The sequence below is a fragment of the Netta rufina genome, assembly GCF_964035555.1.
Source record: "Netta rufina genome assembly, chromosome: 1".
NCBI classification, from domain to species: Eukaryota; Metazoa; Chordata; class Aves; order Anseriformes; family Anatidae; genus Netta; species Netta rufina.
The window spans coordinates 203,942,832-203,960,721 of NC_140123.1; the positions used below are offsets into that span (position 1 = coordinate 203,942,832).

General features: G+C 45.0%; 1 protein-coding gene across 1 annotated transcript in view; it reads right to left on the minus strand.

The window, feature by feature from the left end:
- The window catches only part of PLXNA4 (plexin A4), a gene marked incomplete at its 3' end in the record, with an annotated part of 399,326 nt that overhangs the window by 57,376 nt on the left and 324,060 nt on the right, over nucleotides 1-17,890 (minus strand). Inside the window, exons 11-15 of the mRNA XM_084283189.1 lie at nucleotides 15,147-15,243; nucleotides 12,501-12,691; nucleotides 6,767-6,918; nucleotides 6,047-6,164; nucleotides 898-1,034 (exon numbers count right to left, since the gene is read on the minus strand). Of these exons, the coding sequence (XP_084139315.1) occupies nucleotides 898-1,034; nucleotides 6,047-6,164; nucleotides 6,767-6,918; nucleotides 12,501-12,691; nucleotides 15,147-15,243 (695 nt within the window). The remainder of the gene's footprint in view (nucleotides 1-897; nucleotides 1,035-6,046; nucleotides 6,165-6,766; nucleotides 6,919-12,500; nucleotides 12,692-15,146; nucleotides 15,244-17,890) is intronic.

A 17,890-nucleotide genomic window follows, 5' to 3' on the forward strand; every position in this document is an offset into this window, starting at 1 on the left:
AGTCTCTTTAGTAAGCAACTCCAAGCAGCTGTGGTTCCCACTTGGCCTTTTAAATCACAAGCTGTGACTTCACCCTCCTGAATTATAGATGTTAAATCATGCCACATTCCTGACAGGCAGCTAAAGAGGATTCCAGCATCCTGGAGAGGGAAGCGCTTTGCCCCAAGACCTTGGTCCCAGGTCCCAGGTCCCCTCTGAATGGACCTTTCTTCTGCCAAGGAGAAGCAGGGAGAAATTGTGCCAACTTTGTCTTGAGCTTCCACCAATACTGGCAGCAAAGTGCATTGCACTGGGTAGTTTGGAGCTGCAGGAGCCCCTGGGAACTGGATTTAGGTTCATTCTCACAGGGATCAGGGAACATTCAGCAGGTAACACTGACATTAAGCCTCTCTGAACTGCAATTGAACAGAAGCCAACCCTGAGCTGAAACGCTGCAAGTCATCCATTTCTTAGCACCATGGGACTATTCTAGGCTAACAGGGAGGTGTTTTAATACTTAAAATTGGTGTTGTCAGATTTTCTTTTTTTTTGCCTCTTCTAAAGCAGGGACATGAAAATGAATCTTTTAAATTATGTACCCTCAGAGCAAGTAGCAAAACATGGGACCATGGAGAATTGCAGTGAAATTTGACAAGGGGCCATGGAAAAAGCCCATCAAATACCAATCAAAATAATGAAATAAATACTGTTCTCCCCCTCAAAACAAAAACATGCACAGTGCAGTTGTGCTGATGGAGCACAGAGCAGAATGCTCTTTTCCATGGCAGAATAGACATGGTTATAAGCAAAAAAGTCACTCGAAGGATGGGGTGTTTGGACTGCAGGAGAAGTCTCCTGTCTGCGATTGCTCACATCTTTCAGGTTGAGGTATACAAGGTAGGAAGGACTCCTCTGTACCTGTAGAAGAGGCAGGGTTGTCGCCCAAAGGTCACGATGACATTGCTGCCTGCGTTGAGGTTGTTGCCCGTAATTGTCACCTGGGTGCCACCCGACACGGGTCCCCGCTTCGGCTTGAGATCAGAGAGCGTCAGAGTCTGTGAAAGCAAAGGGTAATGCTGAAAACACAAAATAACGAAGATACTTTCCCTCTCTCTTTTTAGTGCTGGAGAAAGGTAGGTGCACCCAGGGGGTTAGCCACATTAGGTGAACTTCAGAAGATGCCCATATTTTCCTGCTAAAAGAGAAGAGTTGAATGACTCCAGTCCTTTAATAAAAACTGCTTGAATGCTGAGATGAACTCAGACCTAACCCCAGTCTGGTTTCACGTTGCAAAATAAGGCCTGCCCTTATACCTACTAGGAAATACTGTGTGCTTCCAAAGTCAGTTCCATGCCTGGATCAGCTGCAGTCACGACCTCCCATCTCCGCTGCCCATTTGATAGAGCTCAGGAGATTTTTTGCTATTGTGCAACACCACTTTTGCAAGATAAGCTGGATCTCACACTGCCTTGTTTGATCTTAATGGTGGCCCTTTGCCTCTAGAGAAAACTGCAGAGCTCACAAGTGAGAAAAGCCAGCAGGTGCTTAGGGACATGGTTCAGTGCTAGGCTTGGTAGTGCTAGGTTAACTGTTGGACTTGACGATCTTAGGTCTTTTCAAACCTAAATGATTCTATGATTTTAAGATTACTCTAAAGGTTATTGATCTACCATGGGTAGAGGACCTGCTGTACAGCTTAGGAGGATGCCTAAAAATTTCCCTGTGCTCACAGCCTTTTCCCTGGGAAGGAAGAGAGCTGACCGTCCTGTAGTCCCAAAGCTGGGAGCTTGTGTTCTGTCTCTCCATGGGCACACCACACGACCCCAGGTCTTTCTCTTTATCTCTCTTTTCAGACTTTGACTCTGAAACAGTCTTGTACTGCATTTGTGTCCTGCACTAATACTGCGCAGCGTCACTCATATTAAGGTGTGCTCTGAAATACTACAGCCACAAGAAAGAAGAGCACTGCCCATATGAACATTTTTTTTTCTGTTTCTGCTGATTGTCTCAGCCTCTTTTCCAAACATAACACAGTATTGCATTAATATATCAAAAAGAGGGCATAATTCCTTTAGAGGCCCCAAATCTCAAACCTTTTTCTTGCCTTCCTACTCTCTATTCTTCCCAAAAGCAAGATAAAATGCTTGTACTCTGAAGGCACAGATCACCCTGTTACCACAATGCAGAGAGGAGACATCCATTTTCAGGGAGAAATTTGGAGTTACAGTTTATTCTTTCATTTGCATTTTAATAGAAAAACTTTCCACTCAGTCCCAAGTGAAAAGCCACTATATGCATTTAAATGAAGGTGTTTTTTTTTTTCTTTTTTTCCTCTCTAAGAATGATGACACAAATGCTTGAAGCTCTCCTCAACATCTCCGAATGAGCAGGTACATCATGCAGTCACCTTATTGAGCTTTGGAGACCATTAATCTCCGTTCATAAAACTGCCTGACACACATCAGAGCTCCCCCTTTCACGCACACGGAACTCCCTCCGTCCTTGTGCCCTTATGGCTAATCATTTTGAAAAACAGCAGCGAAGTTTCCACTTTGCTTTTGTTCAAAATGAAGTTACTGCTTGGAGACAGAGCTGAACTCCAAAATCAGAGATACTGACCAGTAGAAAAAAAAAATATTGACAGAGCTGGACTTTTCTTGTGTTCACACTTGCCTGTTTCTGACATGGTGAATTTAAAACTGTTTTGCCTCGAGAAGTTGCTCACTTATCAGTTTCTGAAGGTTGGGAGGACGTACAAGAAGAAAGAAACAAGAAGTGCCCTATTTTTTACACTTGTCTAAGAATATTCTCCAGCAGGTGTTATTGGGATACAAGGTGCAAAAAGAGCTGGGTCTTCGCTATGTTGTGTTTCCTTATCTTTAGGGTACTGCCTCATGCTGTGATGGCAACTCCTCTTCCTCATTGATAGCCGCAACTCAAATACAAGTTGTGACTGCCCATGAGCTTGCTGCTGGGAGATGACTTCCCATCCATAAAAAATGGGTTGAGAATTGCCAGCTTGGTGGCACACAACTGCCCAGCAATAGTAGCTACTTTACTAACCACAGCAGGACATTTGAGTCAAAGACCCAAATCCCTTGTCCCAGTCCTTGATGGGCACATCTGCCCTTCCCCTCAATAGCTGATAAAACGGCCATGCTCAATTCAGGGTTCTTGCAGACCCAAATTACATCAGCGATGCTCCTTGGCAAAGCACCGATGTATCTCATGCCGATCTTACAAAAGGCTTTGTGGCTGAGCTTTCCAAGTTGTGATAAACCATTAATTATTCACAGTGGCGTTCATAAATATTGCACAGTGTGTTTGCAGTAAAACTCAGCCTCCAGACTGTTCACCATCTCCTGGCTGGTGAAAGGTGATGGAAAATGCACGGGGGTCTAGTGGATCTGCAACAGGCTGAAGTGGGCAGTGACAATGAGGGAAAGAGGAATTCAGAAAATCTCCTATATCTTTCTAGGGATTTGACCACTTTCCTCTGCTCCCCAACCTTTTACTTGCCTCTTCTACCTCCTTGGCATAAGCTGTCGGCAGAGAAGCTGCCCTCAGAGCTGTGTCTAAATTGACCTCATGGTGCACATCAAGACCTTGGTTCCCAGGTAATTCCTCCTGAGGACAAGGGCAGAGCAAGACATGGCCCACAGGCAGCTTGTGCACCCCGTTGTCCTTTCTATTAGGTCAATGGCAGCAGCAGGAGGGGCAGCATGGAGCCCCCTCTCAACCCAAAGTAATAGGGAGATATGCTCAAAATGCTCTCCTGGAACAAGGATTATAGGAGCAGGTCCAGAAGAAAAACAACCAGATCACCCCACAGCACCTGCACTGAGCCAGAGACAGAATATAAACTCAATTCAGAATCTGATTTGGGGAAAAAAAAAAAAAAGAAAAAGGAAGAAGAAAAAAAGAAAAGGTAAAATTTCTTGGATTGAAAGACAATAGCAATAAAATCATAGCAACAAATTAAGTAACATAAAAAGAGAAAGAAAAAAAAAAGAAACGATTTTCATTTAGATCATCATAAATTTAATTTCAGCCTGCAACCAAAAGGTTTGTTTCCCTTTTGGCTTATTGAACTCTCTAATGCAATTTGCATTTTTGATCACAGACCAGTTAAAAACAAACTAACAGCATTTTGAATTCAAAAGTTCTGGTTAGAAACGTTGGGAAGAACTGTTCTAGCATCTCTAAATTAAACTGCCTCTTTTTTAAAGCACCGAAATTAAGGATTCTGTTGAATTCAAAGCATCAGCTTTGAATTTCTCGCAGGAGAGGGGGAGGCTGAAACTATCGGCCAGGTTTGACCTTGCTTGGCTTCATACCTTTTGCAAAAGTAATTTCCAGAGGATTTGCTATGCGTCAGAAAGTGGCATTTAACTCCCGTGAGATGCCCTGCCGTAGCTCTCAAACATCTTCCTCCCCGTAAAGCTGCCACCCACCACTGCCAGATGCCAAGGTGTGCAGTGTGTGCAACAACATCTCTACTCTCCTGGCAGAATATGGGAGGGAGCCAAGCCACGCCAATGAACACAGCTCCTGCTACGAAAGCAGTGGACATGGGAGAGGACGTATGATGGGCAGGCTGGGGAGCACCGGTGTTTTATTCTGTCTAGCACAAAGGTATCAAGGTATGCAGCAGAGAAAACCCTGTTGGCTTCATGTTCATGCACGGCTGGGAGAGCTGGCAGCCGGAAAGCCAGCAAGCAAAGGGAAAAGCTGTCACAGATGGACACGGATGATCAAAGTCAGATAGTAATTCCAAGAGTAGCAAAGGTGACGTGCTGAAGTGTAATGTCTTGGAAAGAGCCCTTCTGTCGGCATGGTGGGGGCCACCTCTTGAGGCATCTCTGTGCCCCAACCACTGTAGCACCTGAGTGACATTGGAAAATACAGAGATCTCTGTAGCTCAAGGGGGAAATCTGAGAGATTTGCATTCATTACTAGTTCCCTTTACCATAAAAAGATACTTGGGCATGTGAATTATTTTAGAAAAGGCCCATTCCCTTGCAGGAGTTGAGAGAATCTGATGGAAACAAAGAGACCCTCTCATCTCAAACCTTCACAATCTGCACAGAGCAAGGCCAGTCAATGCTTGCCTGTCCCCAGCAAGGGGTCTTAAAAGGAATAAGCAGGTCTCTTGGGCAAGAAAGATGGACAGAAAGGGAGAGAATGGAGCAAAACAAGTCAAATGCACAACATTCACTGGGCTCTATTACTCTCCATGAGGCTTTCACCATGGCAAAGCAACATTTCATTTTGAACTTGCACATCTGTAGTAGTGCAGGATCAGGCCCAGATCCCCTCTGACTGCTTTGCAAGCTGATGTCCTAGACAGAGAATGTATCACACCAATCTATGAACCCCACCAGCATCTCTAAAAAGAGAAGTGTGGTTACAATTTGAGTGCTGTTTAAAAACAGAGCAGACTCCAGATGACCTGCTAAAGGTGGCCTCTCACAATAGGAATCTTTCTGTTTTGGAAAATTTGGAAATTTTTAATATTTGGGGCTGGAGATGGCCCCAGTAATACCTTACAGCTCACTCGCAGCCTCACCTTGTCCCTCCTGATCTAGTGCTTCTAGCACTGCTTCTCCTGGACACCTAGAAGACCACCTAACACAAGGGCCCCTTGAACTGTACACCTTCAGGATGCTGGCAGGGCTAACATCCCACCAAGTAAAAGAGAGATACCAGGAAGGTTTTTTTTTTTTTTCCTTTTTTTCTTCCCCCCTCTTTTTATTTAATTTTTTTTTCTATATAGCACTTTTAACTATTAATGAGGATTTTTTGTACTAATTTGGACCGTGGCTGTATCTAACTGTAACTGGACTAATAATCTGGACTATTATTAGACTGTTAAAACATTAATTAAGCAAGCTATTTTTGCTCATGAAAAATTTTCAAAAGGAAATGAAAGGAACAACTTGGAGTGCTCAGGATGTCAGTGAAGGGATCAGAGGCTGAATTTAGTCAAGGAGAACAGACGGACACAGAGAAACGAACCAGGTGTGAGGACCTTCAGGGCCCAGGATATCTTCCTGCAGGATCTTACCATGAAGTAGTAGAGCTGTGAAGACCTGGCCATGAACTCGGGTTTGCATTCGGCCACACAGATCTCCACGAATCCAGCATGCTGGCTCGGCTTGGCCTCCCCCATCTCACATACTATCCTGTGCAGAAAACAGAAGCAGAGGCAAGGTTTTAGAGATGGTTTTGCAGTCTGGGTGGGAAGAAAGCAGAGGAAACAGTCCACATTCTTGGGGAATGGGCTGTAGACTTAATCCATCTGCTGCTTTCTAGTCCAGGATCCAAACTGTGCACTATGTTAGTCTTGAAAGAATGATGCTTTTTGTCTGTTGGCACTGAGCAGATACTTAGCTGGTGTAAACCACCATACCTTCACTTCATTGTATAGACAAATTCTGGGCAGAGGTCATGTCTGTGTCTGGTGGACAGCTTTGCAGCTGTAGGACTTGATCATTTCTGCATGGAGAAAGCTGCTTTTTGGGGCTGCTGCCCCACAAATTGGGATTGAACACCCTTGTGGTGGCTGTTATTTGAAAAATAGATAACCACCCAAAGATATCACCCAAAATATGCAATCTAAATATGGTAATAAATGGATTATTAGCTCCTGAGCTGTTAGAGAGGAATGATATCTTCTTGGGATTTCAGGAAAAAGAAGGAGAATGAATTCCTCAAAGACCCTACACGTAGTAATAACTGGTAGTAGGTGTGCTGTGGCCCAGTGTCTGCCACACACCCAACTTACTGCTCTGCTGGGATGTACCCTTCCACCAGCGGTTTGCACTCCACTCCAGCCACCTTGACGTGAGATGCGATGTCTCTGAACTCCAGCCCCAGATTCTCCCCACGGATGGTCACTTTGGTCCCTCCTTCACGAGGGCCTGTCACCGGATTGATCTGGAGAAACAAGTCGAGAAATGGGAGAATAATCAGTCTACCTACGTAAAGGTATCAGCATCCTGCTGGGTGAAAGAAGAGGAAGTATGAGGCTTCTTTGTGACCACTAAAGACATTCATAGTTATGAATATTGATCAACTGAAGTAACCAACCTACTCCAGATATATCACTGGGTCCAGCTCCCTTGTAAATGCACTGTTTCACACATGGTCCAGCCTCCTGCCTCATATCTCATTTCTTCTCTTTAGACTACTTGCAAAACAGCAAGAGAAATAAATGTCTTTGAGATAGGACCAAGAGTTTCTAGTGTTGCAGCTGAGTTCCGCACTTTATACACAAAAATTGCAAAAAGGCAGGAGTGGGCCATGGTACAAAAAAAAAGTAAGAAAGAACAAGAAAAGGACATAGTGAATTTATCTGGAAATGATGTAAGTGGCTTTAGCCAGACACTGTACAAAAAGTACAAAAAACCCAAAGCACAAGGAGTTTTTGATTTGTTCTGGAGGGAGATATTGAACATTGCTGACGAACTCAGCTGAAAATGTCCATCAGAAAACAACAACAACAACAAAACAGCTCAAACACAATGGAAACAGAGTGCCAGGTTAGGTACAGAGCAGGCAGACAGTGACAGGGACAGTAGCAGCAGCTGCTATGTGCCAACACATCTCCAAAAAAAAACCCAGCTGCCCTCATGGAAGAGCTGGGTCCAGTGGAAGGGCAGTGATGGTAACATGGTGTTTGTGGGATGGAGGAGTCTTGGCTCTTGGTCCCTGAGCCCCAGAATTAAATGGACGGATGTCTTAAGAGTTGTGGTGGCTGGTGGCATGACATTTGCTCACCAGTCTGGACCTTCACCAGACTTTAAGAGGGGCAGGATCGCTGCATCTCACTCAGCTCACCAACCAAGCTCCAGAGCTCACTTTTTCCCATTGCAGGACTCCAGCCTGCACCCCGAGCTATCTCCACACAATATTTCCAGCCCATGCAGAGGTGGGGTGTAAGTGGGAGAGCACTCTGCATTGTATCTATCACCCTGGTTCAGAGGCGGGTGAAAATTAGCCTTGTAGATGTCTCCTCAACATTGAAACAGCACGGAAATCATGGGGCCAGCCCTTAATTATCTCGTTTCTGCCTTTCCAATTATTTACGGTGCCCAAATGTTTTGCCATATGACTGGCAAGCTGAAAGGATCTTCTAATGCTGCTTTCAAAGGGTATTTCCTGCCGCCCATTCGGGATGTCGTGGCTGCCATCTGCCAGCACTGGCAAGGCTCTCCCTGCAGTGAGGACGGGGGAATTCCCTTTCTGAGGTCAGTACCCGTTGGCCAATGGCCCTGCCAACTGGGAATCCAGGTCTGGCAGCTAGACCTTTGCCTAGCAGTGTGACTGGCAGGCAAAGCCGAGGCATTGGCATGAGCAGGACTGCCCATGACCACTTCTCAGCCCCGAGTCTGGCACCACAGTTAGCCTAATTTTAACCGAGAGGCTAATTTTTAGGCTGTAGAATCACAGAAGCATTGAATGGCTTGGGTTGGAAGGGACCTTAAAGCCCATCTAATTCCAATCCTCCTCCCACTAAATCAAGTCACCCAAAGTCCCATCCAACCTGGCCTTGAACCTTCCAGGGATGGGGCAGCCACAGCTTCTGCAGGCAGCCTGTTCCTGTGTCCTGCCAAGTCCATCTTTAATAAATGGAGACAGGCCCTGGAACCTCTAGAGGATACTTTATTCTAGGGTATTTAATATTAGGTACCAAAAACCACCTCCCATACGACTATGTCTTTGCTTTGACTATACGGAGAGCCTACAGATGTCAACAATTTAATAGCACAGATGATGACAAGGGCTGGATCCTCTAGGTTTGTCTGGTGTTGACACAACTTCTGCACTACAAGTCCTCTGCAATGGTCTGGGTAGGAAACCATGAAAGGAAGCATTAGCATAAAGCGAAATTCATCAAAATCTTTGCTTTTCATCCAAACTAGAGATGCTGAGGGATACTGCTTAAGCCTGAAAAGAAAATATCACAACATTCATAAAACAGACAGATGAGATTTATTTGGGTTGGCTGAAGGTTTCACCTTTGTGTGGCCTGTGATGATGATAGACAAGCAGAAGATGGATAAAAAGAAACAGAAAAAGAGAGGCATTTGTGGTTATCATCCAGAAAATGAGGAACATATCTTAAAAAAAAAAAAAAAAGAATAAAAATGGAATTTCTATTCGAGGATAAACTAATACCAATTGTCTCAGCTGGGGACTCAGCAATGAAAACTTGAGCTATTTCTCAAAAATGGCAATTCCAAAATATTTTTATTTTGAATCTTTAATAGGTATCTATTCAAGCAAAGTTTTATATTTGAAATATTTATTTCGCAGACATCAGCTAATCCCCTTCTGATAAAACAGAACACTTTATATGAATGATGATGAAAGGCTAGATAATACCTAGATAATGGTGCAGACCGCATCATATCATACAAAACCATCCTAAGATGTACTAAAAGTGAAAAGAGAAAGTTAAATCACAATTTCAAGGTTTTATTTTATTTCCCTATGTATTAGACTCTTTTTTTTTAGAAAATAACTCAGTTCCCCATGAAATGTTTTGATATCTTTTTGTGGTTATTAAACTTGCTATCAAGTAGTTTTTACTTGTTCCAGTAAGGTAGGTGTCTAGTAAGGTAGGTCTGTGGCTAATTAGGGCTCACCTATCCTTGAAAGCACTTGCTAGTATGTGGAATGTATCCCACAGCATGTCAAGAGAGGATTTTTTTGATGGTATAACTAATGTCATTACAAAGAATAAAAGGATGTGTAGTGTAAAAAGGAACATCTTGCTAGAAGAAGTCCTTTATTTTGTAGAACGAGGGGTGAGTTTGAGACAAAAGTCACAGAAACTCAGCGGAAACATTATGATCCTCCTTCCATGGGAATTTAAAAAAAATGCGATGAATCAAAAAGTGTCAACAGGAAACTTCCTAGATCGAAGTTAGCACAACACCCCTGAAAATCCCCAATTAAACAATGCATTATTTTTTTTTAATAATTTTTGAAGCTGCAAAGCCCACATATTTCCTTAAAAACGGGTGGACTTGGGATTCTCCCAGGAGTGTACGGGAGACTTTTAACCCCAGCTCACTTCACTCCCACAGATGCCTACAACAAGAAGAAGGTGCTACTGCACTGTTTTCACAGCGAGGGAGAAAGAGCCTGTTCCTATCACAGGTGCAAAAATCTGGAATGAGACCTGTCAGTTTTGCAGAGGGGAACGCAGCCAGGGATACGAAAGCTGCCAGGGAGCCTCAGCTTTCTCTCCGAGACCCAGAGCTATGACGCCGCATCACAATTTACGCCCTCTGCTAGCATCAGCCTAATGCCACTGCTTGTCACTCCGACGGAAGGTTTTCATGGCTGAGAGAGCCCCTAAGTCCTTTAATTTCACTGAGTGGCAATATAAATGCAGGAGCCAGGAAATAAGTGCAGGTTGTGGGAAGCTGTGTGCTGGGGTGCATGCGTGTGTGTGTGTGCCTGTGCAAGTGTGAGGACACGTGTTATTTCTCCTCCCTCGCCTCCACGGATATTTCCCTGGCTCCTGGCCAGACTACACTTGCTCTTACCAACCGCTCCAGACGTGCCATTAGCTGCAATATATATCCAGTCACTCGAGATTACTTCCATGCTAATGGCTCAGAAAAAAAAGACTTTCCAAGAGCTACTTACGATCTCACCAGACAGTTGGAATATTTCATGAGTGAATATTGCAATGATCTGTGCGAGCTTTGGGAGCTGCTGGAGGAAATGCCAGCAGAATTAGAAGTGTATCCCTTCTGGAGCTGTAACACGGAGAATGAGTGGTTTTCAGTTTGTAAAGAGACCGTAGGTACAGGGTTTGGGTTCAAAGTATGGTGGAGAAATATGGATGGACCTTCAGAGCAGCACGTTACTGCAAGGTCAAGCCCTTGTGGTTTGGACTTCAGCTTTGGTTGGCCATCTGACACCTCCCCAGTACTAAAATCTGTGAATCTCTATAACAATTCTGAACCTTTCCCAAGGTTTGAGAATTGGAAAAGATTCAGAAAAGGTTTCCCCTCAGCTCCCTATAATTCGCAAAGCCTCAAAAGTGAACTTTCAAAGTAGCTGTTCATTCTGGCTGTCTCTGGGCTTGGCTTCACAGCTTTGGGTGGGTTCAGAAAGACCAGCTGCAGACAAATGCAGGTGTGGTGGGGATCTCCACCTTGGAAACACCATAATTAGTACGGCGCTTTGGCAATCCAACTCACTGGGTACTTTGAAGAGTGACAGACTGCAGAAAGATGGACAGAAACAAAATAAGAGGCGCTCCTTTCAATGGCATCTAGGAAAAACAGATCCTACCCAGACTTCGATCACACAAAACCTCCATCCATGGACACTATTTAGGGCCATAACACCCAGATCTTTTGACTCTTAATTAAATACAATTGAAAAAACTTTTCTTAGTTTCTAGGAAAATAACCCATTTATTATTTTATATTAAAGCAGAAGCACCATGGAGGCCAGATCTCTTCTCTGTCTCATTTTCTTCCTTGCTGTCCTCAGTTGCAAATAAAGCCTTATCCACTCTGAAAGTTTACTCGTGTTAATTAAAGCACGGTGACTGGGAAATGCTTATGGCAGGGGGCAGTTGGTAAGGGTGTACTTCCCATTATCATTGCTCAGGTATGTCAATCTGCATGCCTGTGACCTTGCAAATGCTGTCCATCATGATGGCAGAGGCATCCTAAGAGCAGATAAAATCACTTTAGGCTGAAGCCCCAGTCTCCCCCCCTTGCTGTCTCTACCTTCCTTTGTTTCCTCTTTCTATCACCTTTTTATTCTCTTATCTCCCCTTTGCACCTTGCCCCTAACTATTCCTTTGGCCCAGTCAGCACAATCAACAGGAAACCTTCTCAGGGACCTTGTTACCTTGCAAGGTCCACCCAGCCTTGCCCTCACTCTCCCTTTATCACTTAATAGGTGATTTCCAAATTTCCCTTAGACCTGGTCTGAGCCTGCCTTCTCCTTGAGCCTTCAGAAGGGAAGGTTGACAATCACACAGGGCTTTGATTGATCAACAAGGCTGTCTTTCACCTTGCAAAGTCAGCCAAGCAAACAGAAGAGAGTTACTCTGCTGGAGTTAGTGGAGTCTTGTTTTTTTTTTTTTTTTTTTTTTCTCCTGGACAGTGATGCTGTCTGCATCCTGCTGCCAGGAGGCACGAACTACACCCTGCCGTCTTCCTTGGCCTCCTGTCAGCAAAGCTCCAAACACTGTGGAATCGCTCAGCTTCTCCTCTCAACCAGTCTGGCCAGAGAGGCGCTTTCAGCCTTCATTCGATAACTCCCAAGTAGTCGATTTGAGATGCCCCCAAGTGTCTTGTCTCACCTCCAGAAGGCTCAGGCCTCCCAAAGGCCTCATGTGCTATCTGCCAGCCCTGCATGGGCAGCTTGCAGGCTTTGGGTTACCCAGCACTGACCTTCCCCAAAGCCAAATCAGGAAAATAAACCGAAGCAAGGGTACAGGATGGGACACACCGGCTTCTTGCAGATCCGTGACTTACATCTGTGATCTTGGGGTTGGTGCATTTGCCCTTGGTGCTGGACAACTCCAGCCACTGGCTCTCCTGGGCTGGGCAGTGCTGCTTCAGCGTGCACTGGTTCTGCCCCTCACACCAGCCACACTCGAAGTCCGGGTCGGCTTTCAGGCACAAACCACAGCTGTCACGCATGGCCCCACACTTGTACAGGTGAACTGTGGGGATAGGAAAAGGGAGAGGACCTCAGAGATGCAGACAAGATGGGTGAGTGGTGGGATGTCGGGGGGTGTAGTGAGGTGAGAGGGGGGAAGGCATTCTGGGATGCTCGTCCTACAGGCAGGGTGGGACTTCTCCAAAGGGGTAAATAATGGGGGATAAAATGCTTACATCCTCAGTGAAATAAACTGTGCTTGTTGGAGTTCATCCCCCATGGAAGATGTTTTTGGGAGGTGAAAGCAGAAGGGATGCTGCCCTCAGTAAGGCGATGGGCTGCAAGCAGGAGGTTGGGAAGAAAAGGGCTTGGGCAATGATGTGGCCTTGGACCCATCCTTTTTCTTAGAATATGTGACCCTACCACCAGTCTCAGCCTCAGCTCTCCATCTTCAAACGCTTTCCTAAACCATAACCTAAACTTCACACCAGGGAATTTTCCTGAAACACCTTACCCACCACTCACTGGCAAGGTACAGTCACTCGGGTTTCTCCCTTAACATAAATCGCAAGAGAGAATAATAAAAACCACAATGGTCTGGGATGAGGCTGAATCCAGGAATTCGCAATCAGCTTTTCCCCTTTCTTCTTCTCCAAAAATTCAGGCTGTTTTACACTTTGAAGTACTAAGTTGATCCTCCTCTAATACAGACAGTAAAGATTAGTGCTTAGCTCCGTCTCGGGCTGCTAATAAGTGATTAGAGGCAGTCAAAGCTTTTTTTTTTTTTTTTTTTTCCAAATAAAGCTTAACATTTTTGCAGTTCTGTGACATAAGATCCTGCTATTTATCCTTATTTTACAGATGTGTAAACTGAGGCCTAAGTTGCACAGGGGGGCTGATAGCAAAAGTCTCCTCCCCGAGGCTGAAGATGGCAGAACTGAGGCTTTCAGGCCAGCTTATCTGTGTATTTGTGTGGGTGTTGGTAATTTTCGTTGTAAAATGGGGGATTTTCCCTTTGTACTTCTGTTTTGCCATGTCAGTAAGTGACTAAAGTCTGTGGTTATTATTATGCACAGTTCAAAAGCTCGAAGGCTTTGGATATGTGTGCTGAAAAGCTTCAGCTCTCCATACCTGCACCCTGCTCTCCCAAAAGTCAGCAGGTATTGGTGAAGGCAAGGAAAAAAAAAACTTTTTATTTCTCCAGGCTGGTTGCAAGAAAAGTTTTCAAAACATCTGTCAATCACCGTGTGCTGCAGGCCTCCTGGGATGCTGGTGCTTCCTTATTTTTCTGTTACTTTCCCTCATTTTTTTTAAGCTGATCTGCTCACAATTTTTGGGTGAGTTCAGCCTTTCAGCCCACCAGCCCAGCTTATGTGATGCTGGCTATAAAAGTGGTGAATGATCATCTTGCAACTTCACTGACAAAGACATTGGATCTAATCCTGCCTCTGACTCTCCCTCTTGATTTTCCAGAGAAGAAAGTTTGCTCATTTGCAGCACTGTCAAAAATTCTGCTTTTAACCACTACTTTTGTGCTAGTCAATAAAGCTCTATGCCCATGTGGGGCTTCCACATGCATGTGGCTGTTGCCTTTCTGCCCCAAAACATGATGGCATAATCCAGACTATCCCTTTGATGGAAAAGGGTCATGCAGCAGGGAGAGGAGTCAGCTCAGCTCAAGGATGGATGCGAGATGGTGTGAGAAGAGCAGGGAAACTCCTGATAGGGAGTGGGACAAATAGTGGGGAGTGTCCAAGAAAAAGGGAAGGTGAAGTGAGGGAGGGAGAAACTTCTGAGGGGTGGTGGTGTGAGGAGGAAAGACTGAAGGTCTGAGCTGTAAGAGGCTGAGCGGAGAGGGAGCCTGATGCAAACAGCTCCAGGTGGCTGAGGGTGAAGGACAAGAAGAAGAGGATATGGCTGGACCCTCCATCTCCAGCTAAAATACCTGTCTCTGGGTTGGAGAGGCAATGACCCTCTGTGAGAGACACATCAACCCCGTGCCATCCATGGTAATTAAATAGAGCTGGGCTCTGGGCAGGAGGTGGGTCTGGGTCCTTTGCCATTGCGGTTTTGCTTTGTTCAGCCTTTTCCCCCTGGCGAGTCTGCAGCCTTTCTCCTCCCTCTCGCCCTTGCCCTGTTCATTACCACATCACCTCTGAGCAGAGAGTGCCTGATCTCCTGGCGTGTTAACTCAAAGGGCATCATTGCAGGGGAAATGAAAGAGGGGGAGAAAGCATGAGAAGGAGGGGCAAAGACACAAGATACAAAAAAAGTGGGGAGAAGCGGAAAGAGAAGGTGATGAAGGGGAAAGCCATGCGAGTGGGAGGGAGAGTTGTACTTCTCCAGGGGAAAAGCACAAAAAAAAAAAATAATAAAAATTGGTAATTTGCAGGGTGCAGAGAACAAGTCTGCACCAGACAGCACGAGGAGATGGTGGCGGCTTTGTTAAGCGTAGGGAGCGATGAGGCCCGTTGCTAAGGTTACTGCTTCCAAGGACAAGTTGAAATAATTCTTTTTACCTTTGTTCTGTGCTGGGTTGTCGATGTTGAAATTCCCGTTCCACACAACCGTCAGCTCCACTGGCAGGCTGTTAATCTCCATCCCTTCGTATGAATACTAGAAGTGGGAGAGCAAAAGGTAAAAAAAAAAGACAACAAAGGCAGCCTCACTTCATGCCCAAAGGTTGGGAAGGGTCCTGGGGTGGGCAAGAATTGATACCACAAGCTGTGAACAAGAGGAATGGAGCTGTCACCTATCTCCCTACCTGTTGTTACCTCCAAGAAGGCCACGGGAAGCTCTCAAAGTTGTGGTTCTCAATGGAGCAAGCCGTGTCCATCTCAATAGCCCATAAGTCTTATCTATCTATTAGGTGAATATTCTGTGATTTCAGCATATCTGCACATTATAGGGTTGGCAAAGTACCTTCTATCACAGCTCTGAGGAATATTTTCCCAACTCTTGGGTGCACCTCTAAGGCACTGTGGATGTGCCATCGAAATATACCTCTGCTGTGTACTCTGTAGGTGCTGGGTTTGTAGCTAAGGTTATCTACACGAGTGTTAGTTTGAAGAGCTCTTGGGTGCTGAGTGAGGTCTTAGAAAGCAAGGAATGAGAGTAACTTGGAAATGCCTTAAAAAGGGGAAAAATGGAGGTTCTGTGTAATTATAGACCTGTCAGGCTAACTTGACTTCCCAGAAAGAAAGTACATCAAATTATTAAACAATCAATTTATAAGCACCTGCAAGATGATAAGGTGATAAAAATCAGCCAGCATAGATTTGTCAAGAACAAATTGTGTCAGCCCCATCTAATTTCCTTTTTTGACAGGCTTAATGGCTTTGTGGATAAAGGGGAGGCAGCAGATGTGATTTATCTAGATTTCAGTAGAGTATTTGCTACTGTCCTGCAGGAGATTCCCATAAACAAGCTAGGGAAATATGATCTAAAAGAATCAACCATAAGGTATATGAACGGGCTGCCAAAAATGGTCCCAAATCAAATAATTCATTGTTGGGCTGGGAGGGTGTTTCAAACGGAGATTTGCTCTGGGTCTGGCATTATTCAGTATTTCCAATGCTGACTTGGTTGACAGACTGCAGACCGTGCTAACAGTTTTGGTGAATGACTCTGTTCAGGGAGAAAGTGGAAGAACATCCAAAGGCAGGGTTAGGAATTCAAAACAAACTTGACAATTTGTAGAACGGGGCCAAAGTCAACAAAGTGAAATTCAGCACAGGCAAGCAGCGAGTAGTCTTTGGTAGGAGAAATCGATGCAAACAAATATGAAATTGGAGTGACTGGCCAGTGCTGCAGAAAATGGTCTGGGGACTGCTGGAGATCGTAAGCAGATTGTGAATCAACAGTGCCATATTGCTGCCAAAAAAACAAGCAAATCTCATTTGGGGATGCACTAGACAGAGTTTCTTACACACATAAGCCCCAGGAGGCAATTATTTTTCCCTGTTCAGAACCAGAAAAGCTTCAGCTGGTGTAGAGGGTATCCAGTTTCCAGCAAATATGAATTAAGAAAAGCTTAGAAATCTTTTGAGAGAGTTAGACAGACTTAAACAAATACTTGTCAGGCAGTCAAGGTACACGGATCTGGCCTTAATGAAGGAAATGGAAGCTGGTCTCTGGGGGCTGTTTCCAGCCCCCCACTTGGTGAACTCTCAGACACGTGGTACTTGGTGTGTTTTTTTTCAGCCAGATTTCGGTTTATCCTAAGTCAGTTCACACAGAGTTCACTTGGTTGCCCGTCAGACCCCACTGCTTGCCTCCACCAGCAGCTTCCACCCAGCACTTCACCCAAAGGCAAAAAGCCTCCTACGAGGGAGAGGAGAGGATGCATCACAGCGATGGTTGCTTAAAGGACAGAATGGGAACAAGGCACAAAGGGAAGAGACACTGCTACCGACCCCAGTACTTGTAAGAATTTACTATCTTGAGATCAGGAATATCCCACAGAACTGGGATCTACAGCAGGACAAACTCCCTCTCCTAAATAAAGAAGTGTGTTCCCCACTATGAGACTAAATACAGTTCAATAAACTGTCTGGTTTTCCTGGATATGTCCTAGGGACCACAAAAAAATCCCTGTCACTAAGGTCTCAGCATGGTTTTCCACAGAGATGTCAAACCTCTGAACCTTCGGAGGCAGGTTTTCCTGTATCCACTAATTGCCATATAATTGCAGAGCAAATCATATATGGTGATTTCTGTCCATTACAGCGGAGTGAGTGCTAGTCGCACGGTAATTTCTGTTTGGACAAACTAAACACAATTAGCCGGTAATCCACAGGCCCCTGTGATTATGATCTAGTTGTAGGGTATTTATGGGCATGAGCTTTGTGGTTACCATGGAAGTAAAGAGCTGCCGCGGGTTATCCGAGTCCTGCGTGATAGGGCTGTGCCCGCCAGCCTCATCCAGTATTAGCATTTTTATGACACTCCTCGGTGTCACTGCCAGCAAGATGCAAGATGATGCGGAGCCGCTTGGACTCACAAGGCCGACTTTTCACAGCTTTTCGGAGCGAGGAGCAAGGATGGGGAGGCTGGAGTGGGAAGGAGAGCGACTGAAAAGTAAAGAATAATTAATCTTCTGCCAGTCAGGAGCTTTGCTAACACCTGCTTTGCATGGCACTTGGCAAACGTTGATTGGAAATGGAAAGGAGCGTATGTGCAGAATGGCTGGTCACCCTTAAGTCGCAAGTTGAATCCGTAGGTGCATGAGAAAGCATTAATTTCTGCCTCGGAAGATCCTCAT